Here is a 22834-nt window from a genome sequence, read left to right on the forward strand (position 1 = left end):
TTTAATATATTGCTATTGTGCTAACTTTTAATATATTTGTCTAACTTTCTTCGAGTGCAGTTCCAGCGACGTGGCAGTAGTTTTCTGTCCTCTTTCCACTGTTGAAAAGCACTTTTGAGGGCAGAAGACAGGAAAACGGCAGTAATTACAGCCGTCATCTGTTTCACGTTCAGCGTTGATACGATCTGAACTTGTTTCATTCTCCGCTGAGTAAATAATGTCCAGTCAAACGGTCTCCCAGCCATTTTCCAACCTGTGGGAGTTTTTCCACGTATGAAGCTCTCCACTCTGATTAATTTATTGATGAGGAGGGAACATTTCTCAAAAACTCAGCTCTTCAGGTCAGGTATTAAAGATAAATGTGGAACATCTGTGCTTTTTCCTCTGCTTTTCTCCTCTTGCTGTCAGATTCGCCTCATTTACCACAAACTGGAGAGATTTCTCTGTTAAAGTCTGAACAGTTTCGGGGCTGACGGGTGATTATCTCTTCATCATGTCTCAGTACATTCCCCGGAGAAATACAAAAGCAGCACAAACCGAGGACTTAACTAATAGCACGCATGCTGAATGAAGGAGCTTCGTCATCAGTGTGCCCAACAGAGAAGTTTAACCGATTGATCTGTTCTGGAGACTTGTGGTGAGCTCTGTTGTTTTAGCATTTTTATGGAAGACTTTTTAGACCTGGTGCAAAATATGTGTCATAAAAGCCTCAATTATGCCGTCAGAGGTGTCAAACAGCCGGCAAAGCCAACATGGACTTGTCCCATCCAGAGATGCAGTGAGAGGTTGCTGCCTTTTTCAAAGCTAATCTTTAAAAACGTGCACCCTGAAGACGGACCAGAAATACTTCAGCAGACAGGCTTTCAGTCCACAATTATTTGTCGCAATTTTGAATAGAAGAACATTCAAAAGGGTAAAGAGAATGTTCATTTGTAGATATCACATTTCACAGTATTTTGTAGTAGTAGGGAACAATGGCAATTTTGAATACTATTAATATTTGAAAAATTTAGGCTAAAATAAAGATACAGTTGCAGAGTTTTTATTTAAAAGCTTTCATGCTCTAATTTTAATGGTGTGGTTCACTTGAGATCAGATGTGACAAGATCAATGTGTTTACATGTCACTTTTTCCTGTATAAATCCAAATAAAGTGTAATTCCGCTTCAAAATAAGTGTGGCTACATAGTGTTTTTAATTCGGAATTATGTTATAATATTATATTATATTATTATATTATATATATATTATATTTATTATATTCATGAGCTTCATGTTCACATGGGCAAAACGAAGAATTAAATCCTCTCTCACTCCGGGGTCCGTGAAGCGTTCTAATTGGACGGGATGGCCATGACGTACTGACGTCTCCCGGAAGTAAACAGCGTTTTTCTCGTCTTTCTTTCTCGATTAACTTTGTCGCTAAAGGTTTGAAAATGTCCTCGTTGTTAAGCGCCCGTCGATCCGCTCGTTTCATTATAGCTATTCTTATAAAACTGCCGTTACTAAATCGTTTCCAGAGGAGTCGAAACGCGGGCCGCCATTTTGGAAAATTGCGTCATCAGACGGAGCATGCGCAGAACGACTAGAATGAAGTCGCGCCTAATTAGCATATAATTCCGCTTCCAAAAGAGAATAAACCTGCTGGTCTATTCGGATTTAAACTTAATTCTTAATAAAGTTTTCCAGGCATTCACATGGTCATTTTAGAGCGAAATTAGGCTTTATTCTGATTTATAGAGGAATTAAAAGTCCTATGTAAAAGCATTGCCTGCAGTTCGACTTGTACAGAGATGAATTATTTAACGGAGCTTTAGAAGAAATGGATATAATGAAAATGTGGACATTTTTAAAGCTGTAGCATCAAAGTTAATCGAGGAAGACCTCGATTGAATCAACTTTGATGATGATGAAGACAAATTGCCGTCAAAATGTTTTGTTTACTTCCGCCTCCTGGCTACTTCTCAGCCACCAGCATTAAAGAGGATTGAATCCCTAGTTTTTCCCATGTAAACACCAAGTTCAGGAATACAATTTTGAATTGCTTAGTCCCAAATAAACCATTTCTGAATTAAAAACAGCCATGTGTCTTCGGGACCAACAAACAAGCACATCTTGAGATCAATGTTTGGATGTTTATTGAATTGCTGAGTGAGGGAAGCTGTTTGCAGGCCTGAAGCTGGGATTGTTCTCCTGCAGAAACCGTGTTTTATGCAGAGAAAGTGTGGTTTTGGAAGCATCCTGAAACATGCTGATCTGAATCGGCTCCGTTTGATTGTTTCCTTCTCCTCCTCCCTCTGCAGACACCAAGCCTCCCGTCACGCCCATGTTCTCGCCCGCCTCCAGCTCGCTCCCCTGGCCCGTCATCATCGGCATCCCCGCGGCATCGTCTTCATCTTCGGCACGGTGCTGCTGTGGTTCTGCCAGAGCAGGAAGAACTGCCCGCCTCCCGGCGGCGCCCCGTCCACGCAGAGCCCCCACCGGCCGGCCTACCGGGACCGGGAGCGGGACGGGGCTGCGCGGCGCCGTCGTCGGGCTCCTCCAGCCCGGAGAAAGACTGCATGACCTCCATGAACTACGAGGAGTACCTGGCCCAGCAGCAGCTCCTCCTCGGCCAGGGGGGGCCCTCCATCCCCCCGAAAATATACCCCAAGATCTACACTGACATTCACACGCACACTCACTCCCACGTGGACGGGAAAGTGCACCAGCACCAGCACATCCACTTCCAGTGTTAGCCTCAGTGCTCATGAGCTGAGCGGCGGACCGACGGCAGCTCCGGACCGACAGTGGCCAGTAACACAACATGTGTGACATGAAAACAGAACAACTTCCATATTGTGGTGCTTTTTTTTTAATTATTATTTTAAACCTGTCAGACGCTCACACCACTAAAAATCCATTCATCTTTTCTTGTGCACTTAATCGAAAAAGGACGTTTTGTGTGAGTTTACCTGCAGCCGTTCGGGCTCGCCGAAGGGCGGCTTTGGATCCGTCGATCCTTCACGCAGTCGGCCGTTCGGTGCTGAAGATGGTACTGGAGCGTTCCGAAAGGGCTGGTGTTCGTGCTCCTTCTCAGGTCGTCCTTTTGTGTTGTTGAAGATGCGTGATGCTGGGAATGCAGACCACTAGCTGACCTTTCACCCCTCCCTCCGCTCAGCACGGCGCTGGACGGTTGTCCTCCGTCTTTTGGCGGCATGCAGGCTGCAAGGGATGGATGACGCTGTGTTTCCGTGTTCATATCTTTTTAACCGTGTTGTTTTAGGTAGTTCCCGTCTCTAGTCGGTAGCAGGTTGAGATGAACCAGCAGTCTTTTCGACCACAACCTTATCCAAGCACAGTTTATGAAGCTGTAGTCGTTTATAATCAAACCGAGTCATGAATATTTAATTTATTTTGCTAAAGATAAAATGTATCAAAGGTTTATTTTTCAGAGTAAGGCGTTTTACATATCTATGTAATGTTATTAAAGCATACTGTTGTTGTGTATAGAACATTTTGAGTACTTTGTCACCCAGTTTAATCACATATACTTTGTATTTAGTATGTAATTGGTTTATATTGACAATCTTGTATGTCGTACTCTGTTCGAGGCTCCAAAGCAAAAGAGCCTCTTGAGTTTGAAGGTTTGATAGTTTGATTAAATGAGCTGGAACAAGCTGCGCTGTGGAGAGGATTCTTCGGGGAGCGTTGGGATGGAGGCGGGTCGCCGTCCTGAGGTCGGCCGAGGGTGACGCCGGGTTCAGAGACACAAGAGCAGCCTCAGCGTCGCTTTTTAGATGACTGATGGCCCCTGCAAGACTACACCCAGTCACCAGCATCTCCCCCCCACACACACACCATTAAGTGAGTCCCCCGCCTCTCCTCCACCTCCTGGTCTGCAGCAGCACCTCATTCAGCTCCCGTCCAGGTAGGATTTCCTTTCAGCGTTTAGGAAGTGCATTGTGCTGCTGTGGGAGTGATGTGACGGGAGCCTGTGATTGCTCGGGGAAGAAGGGGAGCATTGTGTCAGGTGAGCTCTGGGCCGGTGGGGAGCGTCGCAGGATGGAGATGAGCTCCGGCTCCAGACGGGGGGCGGGGGGGTGTCGGGACAATCGCTCAAGCTGAACACCGCAGGGAGTCCAGCTTGATAAACACTCTGACTCCTTATTCCCACACAAAGGCTTTAAAACGTGAACCTTGAGAGAAACAAGTGAATGAATAAGGCAAACACTGCCCTCTAGTGGTGATGCCAACACTATCCACCAGATAAAAGGGTTCAAATATCTATAAGAGAATAAAGTTAAATATATACAGGAATAAACAGTGACAAGTGTAAAGACTGAAATGATCAGAAAACGTGTGGAGACATGATCTGTATTCAGAGGTCATTTCAACTGGGCTTTGCTCTGAAAATTGGTACAATCAAGTGAATTTTTGCAAGCAAATTAATTTTTCCAGCTGAGGATTTTAAATTCTAAAAGCTTCTTCCAGTCAGAAGGTTCAAATTGGAACATTAAAGAATATTAGGGCAAAAATATCTGCATAAAATGGAAAATATGATCCACTGTTAAGTACATCTGAAGCATATATTTACTCCTCTACACAACACTGCACAATTATTTGTTGTGGAGTTTAATGTCTTTTTAATTATAGCTGAAAACCAAACTTTGAAAATCTGTTTTAGTTTCAGAGTGAAACTTGTGTTGATCTGTACCTTTAAAAACATAATCTGACAATTATTACAGACACAAGCCTTGATAAAGTTGTAATCATCCTTTATTTATTAGTTTTACAGTAATAGAACAACAAAAATAATAACAAACAACACATGAAGCTGATCTGGACCTCAACGAGAAGAAAAACTGACAGGAACATTTACAAGGTAAGCTTCCAGGAGGGCTCATCGCTTCTGCACTTTTGAGATGAGCTCGTCGCAGAGCTTGGTGAGCTCCTCCACCTCCTTCTCCTGTGAGGAAGCAGAGAGGCATTCAGAAGACACCGTCACCGGCGGTGAGCCCAGTGAAGCGCGGCGTGTTGGCTCACCTTCTGGTCCAGGCTGTTTTCCAAGGACTGAGCCTTCAGCTGCTCGCGGCGCAGCTGAGCCTGGTTCGCCGACACCTCGGCCTTGTATGAAGCCCGCACCTCGGCGATCTCCTTGTTGGCTCTGAGGATGGAGATCAGAATGCGGTGAGTCTGCGGAGAGCCGGCGGGGGCGGCGGCGAGCCGGCGCTGCTTACTGGCTGATCTTCTCCTCGGCGTGAGCCTTGAGGGTCTGATATCGCTTCTCCTCCTTTTTGATGCGGGTTAGGTAATCTTGAGCGCAGGCCTTCAGCGTGGTTTCATTCTGTGGGGGAAGGAGGATGGAGAATGACTCCTCTGCACCCGGGTGTGCTGGGAAACAGCCCGGCTGCTTTCTCTGCGCTCCGCCCTTTTTGTAACCCTCGATGATTTCTTTGTACTTCTCCAGCCGCTTGAAGAGGTCGGAGAACGACTTCTCCAAGGTGTTCAGGTCGCTCGACACCTGCTCCTTCTCCAGCAGGACCTCGTTGAGTTTGGCCTGGGCCGCCTCCCGCTCCTTCTCCTGATCAGCACGCTCCTTCTCCTGATCAGCTGACCCACACACACACACCCGGCATTAAAACACATCCAGATCCTGGAGTTACATTTACAGAAGGGAGAAGAACCTACCCATCATTTTGGCGATCACAAGCTCAAATTCTGCAATCACTTTCCTGAGAGGATGGAAGAAAACAGGAAGGTGTGAAAACCTTGAAGAAGGACCTGCGGAGTGAACTGAAGCCCCACGCGGTCCCGACACCCCTCACCTCATCTCCAGACCCGTGTTCAGCTGCTTGTTGTACTTGGCATTCCACTGCTCCTCCCTCTCTTTTCCCTGTTTGAGAAATTCATTTATTTAATCCTACAAATTTGAGCCCACCTGTGAAGGAGTAGATCTTGAATTTGAGGGGATCGTAAGCGTTAAAAGCTGCGCTGGACGTACTTCCTGCTGCACCCTGGCGATGGCAGCATCCATGTCCTTTTGGCTGTATTTCAGCACCTCGATGATGGCCTCCTCGGCGCTCGCCGGCTGAGGGAAGGGCAGCGCGAGGCTCTCCAGGACCGGAGTCTAACGACAGGCAGACACACACGGGGTCAGAGGGGACGGAGGGGAAAACGTGGCGCTGCGTGGGCTGCGCTGGCGAAGGAGAGACTCACGGGTGTTTCAGCATCGACCAGCAGCGGGAATCCGTCTTTCTCCGCTTTGGGAGTCGTGTGTTTCTCTGCCGTCTGGGGAGGTTCAGGCCTGGAAGGTGCAGAAACAAAGACTCTACATAGATACAGCTAGTTCTGTTTTCCAGGACGTCCGAAGCGCCTCCTGCTGTGACGGCAGCGGGTCGTCATACCGTGGGAGCAAGGCGGCGGGGAGGGGCGTGTCCGTCTGAGCGGCGGGGCCGGCAGACTGCGTCGGGCTCTCCATCAGCAGGGGGTCGAACTTCAGGTACAAGGACTGCTTCCTCAGAGCCGACTCTTTGAACTATCGACCAGAGCAGAGACGTGGCTGAAACACTTTCAGGCCGACTTTCAGACCGCCGGAACAATAAGCAGGAACTTACGCTGCTGGAGCCAAACTGCTCCAGGTAGTCGATCTGTCCGTCAAAGTCATTGGCGAAGACTGCAAATAAAAAGCATGAGTCCACGTCAGACGGTTTCTTTTAGCAAACACAGGGCAGATGAACGGAGAAAAGCTTTAAATCTCAAAACGGCAGTAGGATGGACTCACCAGTGGCTCCAGGGACAAACTCCTGGTCCAAGTCGGCCACGTCGGCCTGAGGCCACGGCTCAGAGTTCCCAGGGAGACTCTGCGCTGGAGCTTCACTCAGTGGCTCCTCGTCTGACACAACCTTCTCCTCGGCAGCCTGACAATACAGACAGTCAGTCAGCGGAAAAGCAAACGACCAGAGCAGAAACGGTTTCACTGATCAGGATAAACGGCGCTACCGTTTGTTCCGGTTCGTCTCTGGGGCTGGTGGTCCGTTCGCTCGCCTCAGCTCTGCAGGAGGAAACCGAAGAACGATTACACACAAACCGAGCGGCAGGCAAAGAAAAAAAAAACCTGGAGTGTTTAGCGTACCGTGGAGGTGACACAGCCTCCGTCTCCACAGGGTTGTTGGTCTGATCTGGCTCGGCGGCCTCGGCGACAGCAGCTCCACATTTCTCGCTGCGCGTCGGAGAATTACCAATCTTGGTATTTGTGCCAAAGGGGTTGAAGTACGGGTCGTCAAACTTCTCCAGGTCCAACGAGTAGGAGCTCTTGGGAACTGGAGTGTCTTCAGGATCTTTCTCTGCAGGTTTCTGAGGAGCCTCTGCTGCAGGCTTCACGTCCGACGTGCGTTTTCCCTCCCTGCCTTTCAGACCGGGAGGCCTCACGCCCAGCCTCTTCGGAGGAGGCTTTTTCTTCACCCCGCTGTCGTCACCAAAATTAAACTCCAGTCTGAGCGGGGCGTCGATGGGCTGGGGATCCTCAGCAGGGGGCTGGGCGTCCACAGCAGGAGTCTGGGGGTCTTCAGCTTCAGTCTGGGCATCCTCAGTGCTGTCAGATACTGGATCCACAGCAGCAGCAGGATCCTGCTCCGGCTCTACAGGAACCTCCTGAACCAGCTCAGGCGTGTCAGCGATAACCTCAGGTTCACCTTCGTCTTGAGAAAAGGCTGAGAAATGAGCAGCTGCCTTCACAACGGTGAATTCTGAATCTTAGAGCCGCCGGTCTGGAAAGGGTTGATTGCGTCGAGGTTGTCAAAATCCAGCGTGTACGCGCCTTTGGCCGGGAGCGGCGCGTCCTCCAGGAAGCTGCCGGACGGTTTGTCCCGATCGGTGCTGGCAGACATCTCGGCAGACTGCGGCGTGGCTGTGGAGGAGTCCTGGTCCTCGGCCGTCAGGACCCGGGCCACAACGACCACGCCGCTGTCCCTGGAGCTGCTGTCCAGCGTGCCGTCGGCCAGCGAGTTCTCCAAAGACGGGACGAACGGCAGCGTGTCGTCAAGATCCAGGTCTATTTTTCGCGGCTCCTCTGGGATGTTCTCCGGCGTTGGATGAGACTCGGCGAGATCTGCCGGAGGCTTCTCAGCCGCAGGCTTTGCAGGGGAGAGGGCCATCTTGTTAGACCCCTGGAAAGGATCCACGGCGTCCAGGTTGTCAAAGTCCAGCTGGTAGCTCCCCTTGGTTTGAATCGGCATGTCCTCTTCGGGAAAAGACGACGGCTCTGTGAAAAAAGGTCAAGAAGGTGATCAGGTTGGTGCTACTTTCCTCACAATGACAAAGATGAGAGGAAAAGTCTGAGCGTGTTTAGATGAAAGACCTTGAACAGGCGGCTGGGTGGCTCCCTGTAGCGGAGTGCTGCAAACAAACACGAGTCATGAGAGAGCCGCACATTTTACATGAGAGTTTCGAATGCAGATGGATAAAAGAGATTTACTTTGACTTATCCAGATTCAAGGACTGCATTGCTTTTGTACACTCATCCAGGCTCGACATCCTGACAGACTTGCTGGGAGACAGAATTCTTTTCGTCACAGGATCTCTTCGAGGGGTCTGAAAACAGACCTGCACACACACAACAAACAAAAGCAACACATCAGCTAATGTTTACTGTAAAAATTTCCATTTCAAAATGTGTAACGAAACTCAGGACAGTAACGACGTCAAACATACAGCCTGCAGGTAAAGTCACAACTGACACACACAGAAATCATACAGACCTATAAACAACGGGCTTCAGACTGGAGAGAAACACCCAACAGTCCAGAAGGTGCTCATATTTCTTTGTGCAAAAATAAAGCACTTTTCTGTTTAGAGGTTTTGATGCTATTATATGTGTAGGAATTGACAGAATAAATGGTATGTTTGTGGGATATGAATTAAGTTTGACACTCCTGTAGTATCTCTTGTGAATGTTTGATAGAGTTTTTTTTTTCCCTGAGATGTACAACCATTCCTTTGACCTGCAGTCACAGGTGGGTCTAAAAGAAATTAGATGATATGACATAAGAGTTTAAAACTCTGTAAACCAGCCCAGTGGTCTGCAGCCTTTACTACCAAACAGCCACTTTTAACCTATCGACCTCATAAAAACTCAAAAAACACACAAATGGGCCACCTTCAGAAAAATGGCACGCAGCTTTAAATCTTAAGATGAGAACAACACAAACAAAACTAGACTAACCTTTATTTTCACACCTCTCTTTGTGTTAACTTTCAATCCACAAGATATTAAAAACAATTCAGTTGAGGCCATGATGAAACATTCTTATATTAAAGCCGCTGCACCTCTAACATGTACATTGACATGTCAGTCTGTGAAAGCGACGGGGACAGACTAAAAGAGCCCTGATCCTTCTATCTATGTACCTTCATCCCCTTGGGCACGGCGTTGCTGGACAGGTTCTCTGTCTGCCGCAGGATGGACGGTCTTCCAGTTGGCTGATCCAGGGAAAATATGTCGTCACTTGAGCTGCAACTACTGCTGCTGCTGCTGCTGTTGCGCTTTCCTCTGGGACAGAAACCCCGATTTTCATCATTCACGACGTCCGAGCTCATCCTGTAAACATAGACAAACCAACTGTTGAGGCAAACAGCCGAAACTCTGAAAGGAGGCGTCGTTCTTGAAAGCTGCACTCAGCTGATAAGACGCTGCTGGTGTCTGATGAGTGTGAAGAGATAAATACAACACAGAGTTCACACAAGAATCAAGAAAACGAGTCCGTTCAGTGTATGTACTGACATACACTTTCAAAATAAGAGGGAGGTTTATGGGTAACATTGGAATCCATATTTTCTTCAAAAGTGAATAAATGATGCCAAAGCAGCGTTGGCTGCTCAATATACTGGGCATCAGTGTACAAGCTGGCACAAACAGCAGGAGAATCAGTGTGGCAGTTTCACGTTTTAATCACCAGATGGCACTGACGAGCTGTTTTTCAACAAATCATCTTATTCGGTCACATTTTAAAATCACTGCTTCCAGCATGCAAAAAACAAATCTACCAATAGTGTTTTGATCCCGTGGAAAACAGCCTGCAGTCTCAACGTGCCTGGGCTGGAAACTACACTGAATGCAGCCATTGTTCGTGAAGTATCAGGCCAAAAAACTAGAGCTGGTTTGCCACAGAAGTGTAAGGAACTCCTAACTCTTTTTCGTGGATTGGAGCAGTGAATAATCCCAGATTTCTAAAATGTGAAGGATTCCAAGTACAGTAACCCTGTCCAAGAGACTGAACTGGATAAGGTCTTTTTAAATCCATGCAATTTGCATTCATGCCCTGCATGTCAACATGTCGGTTGGAGCTTTAGTCCCTGTGGAGCTGGGAGTGGACAGATCAATTCAGGAAACAGATTCACTGTTAAGTACGAATCCTAACGAACAAAGATGTACCTATCACGTGTATTTCTATTATCACTCTTTTTTTTATACCATATGCACGTGCCCAAGTGTAGGACTCCTTCAAGATTTGACTTCCCCATTGGCTTTGGGCTGATTTTCAAAACACCTTGACATCAATTTCTGAAGTCACTGTATAGGTGAAGGAATTGTAATAAAATGTGTGAAATAGGAGGAAAAACTCTGAGCAGTGATGACACAGACAGCAGATTAGACGTCTGAGTCACACAACACGGAAAACTGACTTCACATATATACACAACCACATCACGTTCTCACTGTAGTTAGTACTATCATCATGTAGTCAGCACACTGAAGTTTATTAGAAGTTGTAATGATATAAGTGGAAAAACATAATCAACCAGTCAGTGGTGAAAACAGCCAAACAGCTACTTTCATACTAAGCTAGCTTTGATTCGAAAGTTCGCTTTGACTTTTCACAGTCCCGTGTTAGGTGCATTTTTGAAAATCACACCAATTGGGGTTTAGCCATCTATTATCTCAAACAGATTCGTATTTATTTCATTAAATTAAAATACACAGCGATTTAGAGACAGTCTCGTCTCTCACTCGTGAACGTTTCATCGCCTCGAGGTGAACCGAACGTAAAGTTTAAAAAAAAGTCACATTTCACAACCAGAAAACCTCTGCTACTTCTTCATACTGTCTATAACACATACCTGATGTTGTTGTTGTTGTTGGCGCTGGCGAGAGATACAAAGTCTTCCCGTGAAATGTAGAAGTTTGGATACAGACGACTCGGATGAACGTTCACTGAAACACACAGCCGTTTGGATTTTAAAACGCTGAAGAGCAACCAATCAGGTTACAGAAAGCCGAGACACAACCAATCAGATCACTGGAAACTGATGAAACACAAACCAATCGGGTTAAAGAACAACGGGTCATTCTGCGGCTGCGCAGTGAGAAAAAAACATTTGTACTAACTTTATTAGTTGTACAGAACGTGAACAAAAAACAATAATAAAGCACGGGGAGTTGAGCTCACACGCCGCCAATGTCACAAATATCTATCTAAAAACTGTTTTAACAAAAAGTACAAGACTTTTTTTATTTAAGACATTTGGAAAAGTAAGAACTCGATTAAAAACAACGAAAAGGAGAAGATAAACAGCTGAAAGACAAAACAAATACCAATAATTTGAAATTAGTACACAGAAAAGAAAATTAATGTCAAACAACACCAGGCAAAAAGGCGTATGTTCATCTAAAAACTGTTCATTAATTAGTACAGGAACTAATTTAGGAAATAACACAACAAAAAATGTGGGCAAAATAAATGTTTATACACTGCGAATTTTGCAAGTTCAGAATGAACAGGTCTGGTATTTTTTTTTAAGAAATGAATTTTTCAATTTTTAAATGTGTTAAGAATAGAGGAATTTAAACACTGAATCTTTACTTCATTGTCCTCTTTATCTCTTCCCTCAGGCCCACCATTAATAACCGCAATATCTGTAAACTCACCCAAAGTACTTTTATAAACACATTGAAAGGGGCTCAAATAATGTGCAAATATGTACAAATATGTAGAAATATTGACAAATAGCACAGACATATGTGCTTGTGACCATTGTTACACTTCAGCTGGAAGAGTCATAATTTAAAAAAAGCACATTTTCTGATTAATAAGCATTTTCTTGCATGAAATAAGTATTTAATGCACAAAAAAGGTCATGAGGTTTGGAGGATGTAACAGTCCATGTAAAAGTAGCTTCATTAGTTCATCTTTATCCTTTCACTGAACTCTGTCTATATTTTTTTTCTGTTTTTTATTTATTTTTCGTTTTGTCAAATTTGTAGACAAAGTTCTGATATTGAAGTCACAATTCTGAGAATGAACACGTTTCTGAAATTCAAGCCAGGTTTATCTCTGAGCATACCCCCCCCCCCAAAAAAAAAAATCCCATGAAAAGAGTCACAACTGTGATAAAAATGCAATTTCATTCAACACGTGGAATTGTTATATGGAGTAGTAAAAAATTGCAAATTAAATTAAATTAAATTAAATTAAATTAAATTAAATTAAATTAAATTAAATTAAATTAAATTAAATTAAATTAAATTAAATTAAACTCGTGACTCTGCTGGTTGTTTTGCGCTGTCATCCAGCAGGTGGCGGTGTGGGCTCCATCTGCTACTGTGAGTTTCCCCCTGAACAAAAAGGAGAAGAAGAAGAACTCGCCCGAGCTGCCCGCCAATTTCAAGGGATGTAAACAGAGTTTCCTCTTCTGCGTCGACATGCGATAAATAAATTTATTTCACCTCCTAACGGCGAATATCTGTGTCTGCAATGACTTCCAGCGGAAGAGGTAAACACCGAATCACGAATAAGAAAGCTGTGTGTTGTAGGAAAACTGTTTTAGGTTAGTTTGGATGTCAGGAGTCCGCTAACACGTCGAATGTTGACCATAAACTCTGCTGCTTTATAACAGGCGTTTTTCTAAGTTCACGGTGGTTTATTAACTAAATGGCGGATGTTTAACGGTGCTGTTGTTTTGTTGACAGGATCTGCTGATTCAACGCAGCTTTCTGCCAGGTAATCAGTGCTATTTCACACAAGACCGAAGGTCCGCGGGTGTTTACGAAAACTACTGTTTCTCTACCCAAAATACTCCCCGTTTTTAGTGTTCAGTAATACAAATAAGCATAAACAAGGATACAAACAAGTTATGTGCTCGGGTATAAAGTTTATTAGTACAAGTGGAGTGATAAACACACTTGAGTGTTTAATGAAGTTAAATGCACCATTACTGATGGCTGCTGGGAAGCTGCTGTGTATCCAGTCAGATCCCTCTTCAGTGAATATTTATGTGCTGTCATGTTTGCATGACTGATGAATGATGATGGATTGTTAGGTTGCTCTTACTAACAAAATAACCTGGTTTTGAAAAATGTGAAAGATTTAGGTTCCATATCTCTGTAAACAGGAAAATGTTCTGTGATCATTCTTACTTTCAGTAAAATTCTTAGTTTCATCCTCTGTAACACAGTTAACATTTTTCATGACTGTTGGTGCTTTATGGGCTTACAGCGGCGACACTGATTCCATCAAAGTTTTCGTTCGAGTGCGACCTCTGACCCAGGGCACGGGGTTAACCACAGATGGAGATCAGAATCTGTGTCTCACGGTCACCTCCCCCAACACCATCCGTCTCCTCTCCAAACCGGAGCCACGGACCTTCATCTACGATCATGTGGCAGACATGGACACATCTCAGGTTTGCTTTAATGCACTACTTGATTAGGTCAGAGGTGTCAGAAATGAGACTTCTTGGCCCACAAAGGGTCTAACATGACTGGATGGGACATCCTTGCTAAACAACTAACTTCAATAACATTGCTGTATTTAAATACCAAGGATTGCAGTGTTTTTATTAAAGATGGCAAGCAAAAGTCAGTATTGAGAAGTGATCCGATAGATCAGTGATCCAGCTGCATCAGCTCAGCAATAAGATCAGAGACACACTTTAAAGGTGACGACCAAAACAGTGTAATGAAACTCATTATCGTATTCATACTTCTTTGCATAAGCACATAGGGAATGAATCAAAATCTGGTTGACACCCCTGGCTGTTTATAGCTCAAAGTTGTCAGTGCTATTGTAATCTTTTCCTGCCCATCTTCAACAGGACTCTGTTTTCACCTGTGTGGCCAAGAATATTGTTGAGTCTTGTATGAATGGATATAATGGTACAATATTTGCCTAGTAAGTACATCAATTTTTTTGATACACCTAATATAAAGAAAATTTAATGTCAAACTCTGTATTTTGCTTAGTGCGAAGCACTCGTCCTTTCAGTTCCTTATTGAGTCTCTGTTTTACGTTTGCAGTGGACAAACAGGCTCAGGGAAAACCTTCACTATGCTGGGTGAGTTTAATGCATGTTCATTCTCACTCTGTGCTTCAAATGTTTGAGGAACAGATCATGTAACTTAAGTGGCACCTTTTTTCTCTGTAGGACCGTCTGATCTGGACAACTTCACACATGAGTTACGGGGTGTTATTCCTCGAAGCTTTGAGTACCTGTTTTTTCTCATTAGCAGAGAAGTTGAAAAGGTGTGCTGTTAATATTTCACCTTCAAAAATTTGTATGTATAAAATGCTTGTATTCTAATTTCTTGTTTTCCACCCTCAAGTCTTCCCAGTCAAAGAGTTTCCTGTGCAAGTGTTCATTTATTGAGATTTACAACGAACAAATCTACGACCTCCTGGACACGGCCTCCGCCAGCCTTTTCCTCAGGGAGAACATCAAGAAGGGCGTGTTTGTTGAGGGAGCTGTGGAGAAGTTTGTCAACTCAGCCGCTGAAGCCTACCAGGTATTCATTCCTGTGCCTTTATTTTCACCCGTCTGTTGTACTTCATGTTGAGCAACTGACTGCAGAGATGAAACGTCTCTGAACACAGGTGCTGTCGATGGGCTGGCGCAACCGACGTGTGGCCTCCACGTCAATGAACCGAGAGTCCTCGCGATCACATGCTGTGTTTACGATGACTTTGGAGTCCAAAGAGTCGATCAATGAAGTGGTGAACATCCGCATGTCCCAGCTGAACCTGGTTGACCTGGCAGGGTCTGAGAGACAGAAGGACACCCACACGGAGGGCTCCAGACTCAAGGTAAAGCTGTGCCAGAATACTGAAACACCACGGCGATGCGTTTTTACGTTTATGTACATCACGGCTGTTGTCTGCACTGCTTCCCCTGCAGGAAGCCAGCAGCATCAATCGCTCCCTCATGTGCCTGGGCCAGGTGATCATGGCCCTGGTGGACGTCTCCAATGGGAAAAACCGCCACATCTGCTACAGGGACTCAAAACTGACCTTCCTGCTCAGAGTAAGGGCCTGGAGATGCTCATGTTTCACTGTTTCAGGGAGGAACTTTGCTAATTTTCTTTTTAGACACACAGCATCTCAACTATGTTAAGATCCATTAACAATTCGTGTTTGGTGATTCCAGGACTCACTCGGTGGAAATGCAAAGACTTTCATCATAGCCAACGTGCACCCTGGTTCAAAGTGTTTTGGAGAGACTCTGTCCACCTTACAGTTTGCCCAGAGAGCAAAGTTAATCAAAAACAAGGTATCAGTTATCAAACAATCCCATGTAACACTTCTAAAATGAGCAGGATGAACAGATGAATTATTCAGTGCGGCCTGTTTCTTCTGTCAGGCTGTCATCAACGAGGACACTCAGGGGAACGTCAGGCAGTTACAGGCGGAGGTGAAGAAGCTGAAGGAGCAGCTTGCACATGCGATGGCTTCTCAGGGAGTCGACTGTGGCAGAAACGTCGCACCTGGAGGACCTGAAGTCCCCACAGGTAACGATATGCACAGTCAGACACGGGGACCCTCGATCTCTGCTGTTCGATGCATGTTTTAATGGTTTATGTTTTTTTTCGTGGGTTTTTCTTAGCAGGTGAAGATGTACAACACGATATGTTGTATAAAGCGAAGTTCGTGTCTGCAGTTCATCTGTGGAAGAGGCAGGATGAGGAGATAAAGGTATAGAACATATATTATAGCACTTTTTTTTTTCTTTAAAAGGAGGAAATATTTTTTCAATTCAAACTTATTTTGTTGGAATCTACTCAGATCCTTCTCACGAAGGTGGCTCAGCTCAAGGAGGCCTGTTCACAAAAGGACAAGTTCGTTGAATCCAGCAAAATGATCACCAAGTTTCGGGAAGAGCACATCTCTCGCCTTGAGAAGAAGCTGAAGGCTGGACAAAGCTCGCTGTCAGACGAGGAGTCCCAGACGATAAACCAGCTGAAGGAAGAGATTAAGATCCTGAGACATCAGGTCAGCCTTGGAAACTCTAGCAGTGTGGATGCCAAAACATTCTTTACTCTTTAAGGGTTGCTCTGAGATGCTCCAATAAATTTACACCTTGTTCATCCAGAAAACAAAAATCTAACATTACTTTTAGTCATTTTATCAAACGCTCAGGTGAATAATCATTCTGCTGCTCTAGTCTTCAGTCTTTTTTCTCACATCTGCACTTTTAGGTTGAACATCATCCAAAGATGACTCGATATGCTGCAGAGAATTACAGCCTGAGGCAGGAAAACAGTCAGCTCCGTTCCCTTGAGTGGGTGACGAAAGCCCAAGAAGCTGAAGCTGAAGTTGCTGCTGAGTTGGAAGAAGCTTTTCAGAAGGTTCTGGAGTCTGAAGGTCTTACAGACGGTGCGTCATCTAAGAAGAGAGGAAATAATACTGTCAGATGAATGGAAAGTGATTCGGTGGTCCTTTTCCTCCAGGTGCAGTCGTCCCCTCAGCCTCCGTGGCTTCAGATAACGCAGCTGCCGTGGAGAGACTGAATGCTAAACTGCTTCAGAAACAGTCGGACCTCACAGCCGCTCTTCAAGCCTTTGACGAGTACAAAGAAGTCACCAAGTAAGGATTTCGTTTGATGAGACTGGCTCCACTACAGCACAGCGATTGTCCTGAAATGTTCTTCACTGATGAGTAACAAAGTGCCTTTAGTTGCTGAAGTGTTGTATAATTCAGTCCGGTGTTGCAGGAAACAGATGTCGCAGTTGGAATCCGACAAAAGATATCTCGACAAGTCCAACAAGCATTTGGAGAATATTTTGAAGGCTACAAACGATTACAAAAACAAGGAGGTTTCTGAGCTGAACAGAATCCACGTTGAAACTATAAAGGTGAGAGAAGTCCTTCCATCGCCATGTCGTCGTACGCGTCGTTGTTCTGATCTAACGGAAACTCTGTGAATGGCATCAGATTCTCAGCACACCCACCAAAGCGTACAACCTGCGGTCGCGTTTGGTGCCTCTGTCCAGCCCGGAGCACCTGAACGGGACGGAGTGCGTCTCAGACGGCATCTGGGCCGAGGAGCCGCCGTCAGACATGGCCGAAATGGCCTTGACAGAAGAACTGAGACAAGTCCAGGTAAAGAACTGACCGCTATCCTGAACCGAGACGTGAAGGCAGAGAGTCCTCCTGTAACGCCGGGTCTCATCTGTTCCCAGGAGAACGCCAGTCACGTCCAGACGCAGCTGAACGAAGAGGAGCTGAAGAACAACAAGCTGACGCAGCAAATTGTCAAACTTGAGGAGCAGATTGTTTTGATGTCTCAAGAGTTGGAAAGCAAAGATCAGGTGTGGAACTCATGAGCGGTTCATTTAAAGTGTGAATTAATAATAGGTCAGGTATTTAAGAAAACCAACACGCTCTTTACTTTTCTGTCCTGGATGTCTTGTAGCTCATCGCCACAGAGAGAGCGAACAGGAACAGTGATCAGCTGACCGCTGAGGAGACGATTAACAGCCTGCAGCAGAGCCTGCAGTCTGAACAGCAAGCCGCCGAAGGTCAGCCTCGACGATTGTCCCGACGCTTGCTCTCTTGCTGCTCGTTGTGTAGCACATAATAGTACTTTCCTGTTCTCTCCTTTCAGTTCTGAGGACTGAGATCCGTGATCTCCGCCTGGTGCTGGAGTCGTCCGACAAGGAGCTGCAGTCCGTGAAGAATGAGCTGAAAGACGGGCAGAGCGAGCAGCAGAGAGAGATGAGCCAGCTCTCCAGCAGCCTGATCGCCACACAGCTTCAGCTCGACAAAGTCCGGTGAGCAGCAGTCAACCCTGCTTCGGCAGCAAGCTTTGAGCACTGATCTGTCAGCTCAGCTGTGGGACATTTGTACTCCTCTGAAATCCCGAAATTGCTCTTTGCTCTCCTGAGTTTTGGTTTGTAGGGCTGATTTTGTTCACACTCTGCTCTTTTCTTCCCAGGCTGGAGTGGGAGCAGCTGCTTGAGCAGCATCGAGCTCTGCAGGATTCGTTCGACCAGCTGCAGGCCGAGGCCAAGTTTGACGCCGATCAGGCCAAAGAGCAGATGACAGTCAGCCAGCAGGAAATTGAAGAATTGAAGACGCAGGTCTTGGTGAGGGAACTGATAAACTGAATACTTTTTTGTGTGCTGTAATGAACCACAAAACAGTAGCAGTCTTTTTTTTTTCTCCTTTCACAGGAATTAAATATTTCTTTACAAACTGAGCAAGAGCGAGCAAACGCTCTGATCGCTCAGTTAAGAGAAAACAAAGAAAGCACATCGAAGTGAGTTATTGCTTCTTCTTTTTTCTTTTACTATTTTGTTTTGATGATTGCGCTCGCGTTAACATGGCTCTCTTTCTTTAGAGAACTGATTGAAACTGTGGAGCACAATGCACACCTCAAGAAACAGATCTCCGATTTGACAGCTCAGAATCAGCAGCAGGTCAGATCTCCCCGGTGAGCCGTGCTGCAGTCGTCTGCGCTCAGTGGTTTAACCCGGCCGTCTTGCTTTTCGTTTCTAAGATTTCCAAGCTTGCTGATCTTGAGCAAAACCTCACCTCTGCCAATGAACGGATCAAAAGCCTGCAGCAGAAGACCGAGCAGGACAGCGTAAGCTTCTCCGGTTATAGTTTCAGTGTGTGTGTGTTGATTTTCTGATATAAACGTTTGTGCCGTTTGGCAGGATGTCGTCTTGGATCTGATCAACCAAACCAGAGACCTCCGCAGCGAGCTGAGCCAGAAGGACCAGACCATCAGCCACCTCACTGAAGACTTCAGAGACATCTCGGTATTCCTCCTATTTAACCTCTCGCGTTTCCTCTCTCCCGTTTGATTACCTGTCACGTGGCGACCAGGTTGGATGTTTGGAGCAGTAACACCGTCTTTTCTCTCCCAGGTCAAATACAACGCCGCCTGCCTCGAACGGGAAGACGTCAGAGAGCAAAACTCTAAGCTGCAGGCCGAAATCTCTGACATGAAGTTAACTGTAGAAAAGAACACGGCATCAAACAAAATAGAGGTGATTTATTGCCTGGAGGCTGTTTCATGTTAAATCGTGTAGTTTTGTGTGACCAGAGGAAATGCTTCAGCCCCTGTCGTTTCTCTCCAGGTGGAGGTGCTGGAGGAGGAGCTGCTTTACGCCACCAAGGAGGTGGAAAGACTCACCAAGGTGTTGGATGAGCTGAACAGCCTCCTCCTCGCATCCCAGGAGCAAACCGCCCAGAAAGACGCCATCATCCAGGATCTGAGGCAGAGGGTGAACAGAGGAGCGCCACTGTTGGAAAACTCAAACACAATCCCCAAAAAAAAGAAAAGAAAAATCAACTCTCCTTTCAATTCAGGTCCAACAGCAGCAGGATGCGGTGGAGAAAACAGTCAGAAACGGGATCTTCAAACCTCTCACTGAGCTGACAGTCACTCCCAAGTCATCAGCGCTGGTAAACCTTGCTGATTTATTCACCCATCAGTCTTCTTCTCTTGTAAACATGCTGTACAGACTGAAGCCCACCCAGACTCCAACCAGGCACATTTAAATGTCTTTGTCTGTGTTTGCCCCTTTTCAGACGCCTCGTACCCCAGTAAGCCTCAACAGGGAAGTGTCCGAGATGCTGGAGAGCCAGGAGCGAGAGCTGGAGAACCGGCGCTCCTCCATGATGACCATGGAGGTCCTGTTAGCAGAGCTGAACGCCGAGAGAACCGCCAAGAACGAGGAGATCGAACGGCTTAAGGTGTTTTTCTTTTTCCCCTCACTAATCTGTCGGTGTCCTCTATTAATATCATTCTGAGATTCTAATCTGTGTGTCTCCAGATGCAGTTGTCTGAGAAGGAGATGATGCGAATGGAGATTCAGGCTCTGCTCAATGAGTTTTGCATCGAGCAGAGCCACTCGACGCAGAACGGAAACCAAAACGGGTTGAGTGCTTGTTTGAATCGAGTTGTCCCGTTGTGTCTGTTACTGTTCCTGCTGTAGTAAAAATCAATGTGCTGTCTTTCAGCGAGGGGTTGAATGACGCCGTCAAACTGTCCCTGCTGAAAGAGCTGCAGGAGGAGAGAGCAGAGAAGGTGCGTTAAATGAAAGAGTGAACTGCTGATTTGACCGATTCGTTCTCGATGGCCTGTTTGACCGAGTGACGTGTTTTTTTTGAATGAATTCCTCAACAGAGCAAAATGAAGCAGAAGCTGTGCGACGCTCAGAAGAGGTGAGTTTGAGCTTTGCGGGGCGTTTGGACGCCCTCGCCGACGCTCGGTGAGCAGCTGTGTCTCTCTCTGCCTCCTGCCGTCAGGATGCAGACTCAGGAGTCCATGCTGGCCCAGTCTCAGACCTGCGTCCAGGAGCTGACCACGGAGCTGAGGAACCGCTGCCTGGAGCTCAGAGACATGAGTCTGCAGGCGCAGGACGAGCAGAAGCTGCTCCACGTGGGTTCCTCACCTCGCTGCGTTTCCAGCTCGGATGGCGCGAACTATCTGATTCCTGTCAAACGATTTCTGTCCTGCAGGAGAACGAGGTTCTTCGTAGTCAGAACATCAAGCTGTCGGAGGAAAATGGCAAATTGGTGGGACACAAGAACCACAAGCAGAAGATCGAGTATTTGGTCAAACTCAAAAAGGACAACACCCATCTTCAGGAGGTACGTTCGAATAGCTCTGAAGGTACAATACAAGCTTCAAAAACCAGTGACTGTAGAATAGTGGTTGTGTTGAACTGATTAGCATTTCTTTGCTCTGTTTTTTCTTTAAGGAGAACGTAAAGCTCCGGGCAGAGCTTTGCTTGTTGCGAGAGAGCGCTGGATGTCCTCAGGAGACGGTGTGAAGCTCCAGTCTGTGGCCGGACAGTGAACGTCCTGCAGAGAATCCACATTACAGCTGCAACAGAAAAAGATTGTGATGTATTGGGGTTTTTTTTCTCTCTCTCTCATCTGTGATACAAAGTGTGTAATTTTACCTCTTGTGGGTTTTGATGGGGGCTGTACTGCACCTTATAAACATCTGCTCTGGCAGCAGTGACGACCCCTACCTGGAACAAAACCTCCATCGGCGCAGCTCCAACTTTTCTGGTGTCAGTACTTTCTGCCACGTTGGCCTCACGCTGCTTGGTTTTATCTGCAAATTTCTACATGTTGACTGTATGTCTGGTCCATGAGTCCGTGGTATGATGTTTTTCAATGATTTATTTTTTCCATTGCAGGCCTGTGTCTTTCTCAGTACTGTAATAAAATGTTTTTTAATAGCAGGAAGCCTGTGTGTGTCAGATTCTATCCTGAGTGTCCCCCACCTTCGTCCAAACTCGTCCAGTTGTCTGGTGATCTGGGTTACATCAAGCAGTAACATATCACCACCATGTGTGTCTGCTCTTCTTTCATCATGTGTCCATTTAACAGGAATGAAGGCTTGAGTCATGTGACTTGGACTTCACTAAAAAAAATTAAAGGCTCGAGATGTGACTTTGGAAGTTAAAGACTCAGAAAACTTGAATGACTTTAGTTTTACTGATTTAGAATAGTGTTACAATTGGATCAATGCCCTCAGTCATGCACTCTGCCTAACGTGTTTCGTCCCACAGCCAATCAGAGAAAAGGAAATAGGGTGAGTGAAGCAGGAAAAGTGTGAGCACGCTAAATAACTCGGGCTCCAGTTGGAGATTATTTCTTAATGTGGCTGAAAAAATACAACCTCCACTGAGTGTTGTTGAAATCTCGTCTGACAGCGGCTGTAAAACGACTCGAGGTGAGGCAGGCAATTCTTCTGCCTGACGGAGGAGGGCGCTCCAGAGTCCAGTGACTGATGCTACAGCTGCAGAGGAAGAAACCCCGAGAAGAATCTCCGCTTGTTAATGGAGGATCCGTCCAGGATCAGACTATTTTCTAAACTGGACTTTCAATTGGAGCAACAGGTGAACATTCAAGGGATTTTTTTCCAGAAGAATCTGGATGTGAACTCCATTTATAACAAAAAACACACCTAATATTGTTTAAAATAAGATAGAAAAATAGACTGAATATGTTGAAATGGTGCATGGAAGTAAGGCGACTTGACCAGAACGTTGATACCTGTCACAAGGCAAATGCTCAGGCAATTTGGCGAATGTTTACACCGAGGAAGGCACGTTGCATTGTGGGTAAACTCGGAAATGCCAGGATGTTCGGAAAGGCGTTATGACAATGACGCAGTAGGCGCCATTTTTGGTCCGAATGTTAATTCGTGTATGTTTGGAACCTGATATCACAAGTTCAGAATATTGTACAGGCTGTTGTACTTTTTCTAGAAGCATATTTTATACCTATTAATACGTTAAACATCACTATATGGCACGATAGGCTAGATTTTGTGCTATAGAGCATCATACAGACACCCTTTTTTTTCAGCCTGTAGATATTCAGCTGCATATCAGTAACTGTTCCCAAACAACATCTGAGCATGTTGCCTCAGTTCAACATTTTGATGCCACTGGTGTGTTAACACAGCCAGTGGCCGACAGAAATACTCTCTCATGATACAACTCTGGACTTGACCAAGAAAAAATGGGGACTTGGGACTTAGCTGAGACTTTCACATGTACGACTAGTTCCCATACTTTTTCTTTAACCGGAATTCCTTACTGATCATTGAAAATA

The 22834-nt window shown here is 45.7% G+C and overlaps 2 protein-coding genes and 1 pseudogene across 3 annotated transcripts; 2 read left to right on the forward strand and 1 right to left on the reverse strand.

Moving 5' to 3' along the window:
* The first annotated feature begins 2210 nt into the window (after positions 1 to 2210).
* Positions 2211 to 3657, forward strand: LOC115407080 (fibroblast growth factor receptor-like 1; annotated as a pseudogene).
* A 1082-nt stretch (positions 3658 to 4739) lies between these two features.
* LOC115406678 (transforming, acidic coiled-coil containing protein 3) lies at positions 4740 to 11184 on the reverse strand. The gene is given in 18 exon segments (XM_030116858.1): positions 4740 to 4947; positions 5025 to 5145; positions 5219 to 5325; positions 5410 to 5591; positions 5670 to 5713; positions 5807 to 5874; positions 5983 to 6108; positions 6198 to 6285; positions 6386 to 6516; positions 6596 to 6654; positions 6763 to 6898; positions 6981 to 7032; positions 7114 to 7685; positions 7688 to 8241; positions 8338 to 8375; positions 8455 to 8582; positions 9387 to 9576; positions 11097 to 11184. Coding segments are annotated over 17 exon segments (2661 nt in total). The 5' UTR covers position 9576; positions 11097 to 11184; the 3' UTR covers positions 4740 to 4881.
* Positions 11185 to 12644: 1460 nt separating this feature from the next.
* kif15 (kinesin family member 15) lies at positions 12645 to 21453 on the forward strand. Of its 2 annotated transcripts, none has more exons than XM_030116847.1 (35): positions 12645 to 12749; positions 12946 to 12976; positions 13472 to 13658; positions 14070 to 14146; positions 14272 to 14309; positions 14400 to 14497; positions 14578 to 14757; positions 14846 to 15055; positions 15147 to 15272; positions 15396 to 15518; positions 15609 to 15756; positions 15852 to 15940; positions 16031 to 16237; positions 16444 to 16621; positions 16696 to 16831; positions 16959 to 17100; positions 17180 to 17347; positions 17428 to 17556; positions 17661 to 17766; positions 17853 to 18018; positions 18183 to 18333; positions 18421 to 18506; positions 18588 to 18666; positions 18747 to 18833; positions 18907 to 19011; positions 19120 to 19242; positions 19333 to 19479; positions 19565 to 19660; positions 19787 to 19951; positions 20032 to 20135; positions 20219 to 20285; positions 20385 to 20422; positions 20507 to 20639; positions 20720 to 20851; positions 20962 to 21453. In XM_030116847.1, the coding sequence occupies exons 1-35, from the start codon at positions 12731 to 12733 to the stop codon at positions 21031 to 21033; spliced, it is 4143 nt and encodes a 1380-aa protein (XP_029972707.1). In that variant the 5' UTR covers positions 12645 to 12730; the 3' UTR covers positions 21034 to 21453. The 2 variants fall into 2 exon arrangements, with proteins under 2 accessions (XP_029972707.1, XP_029972708.1); XM_030116848.1 differs by having other exon boundaries at positions 15855 to 15940.
* The last annotated feature ends 1381 nt before the right edge of the window (positions 21454 to 22834 follow it).

The sequence above is a fragment of the Salarias fasciatus genome, chromosome 19 (assembly GCF_902148845.1).
Source record: "Salarias fasciatus chromosome 19, fSalaFa1.1, whole genome shotgun sequence".
Lineage (NCBI taxonomy): Eukaryota > Metazoa > Chordata > Actinopteri > Blenniiformes > Blenniidae > Salarias > Salarias fasciatus.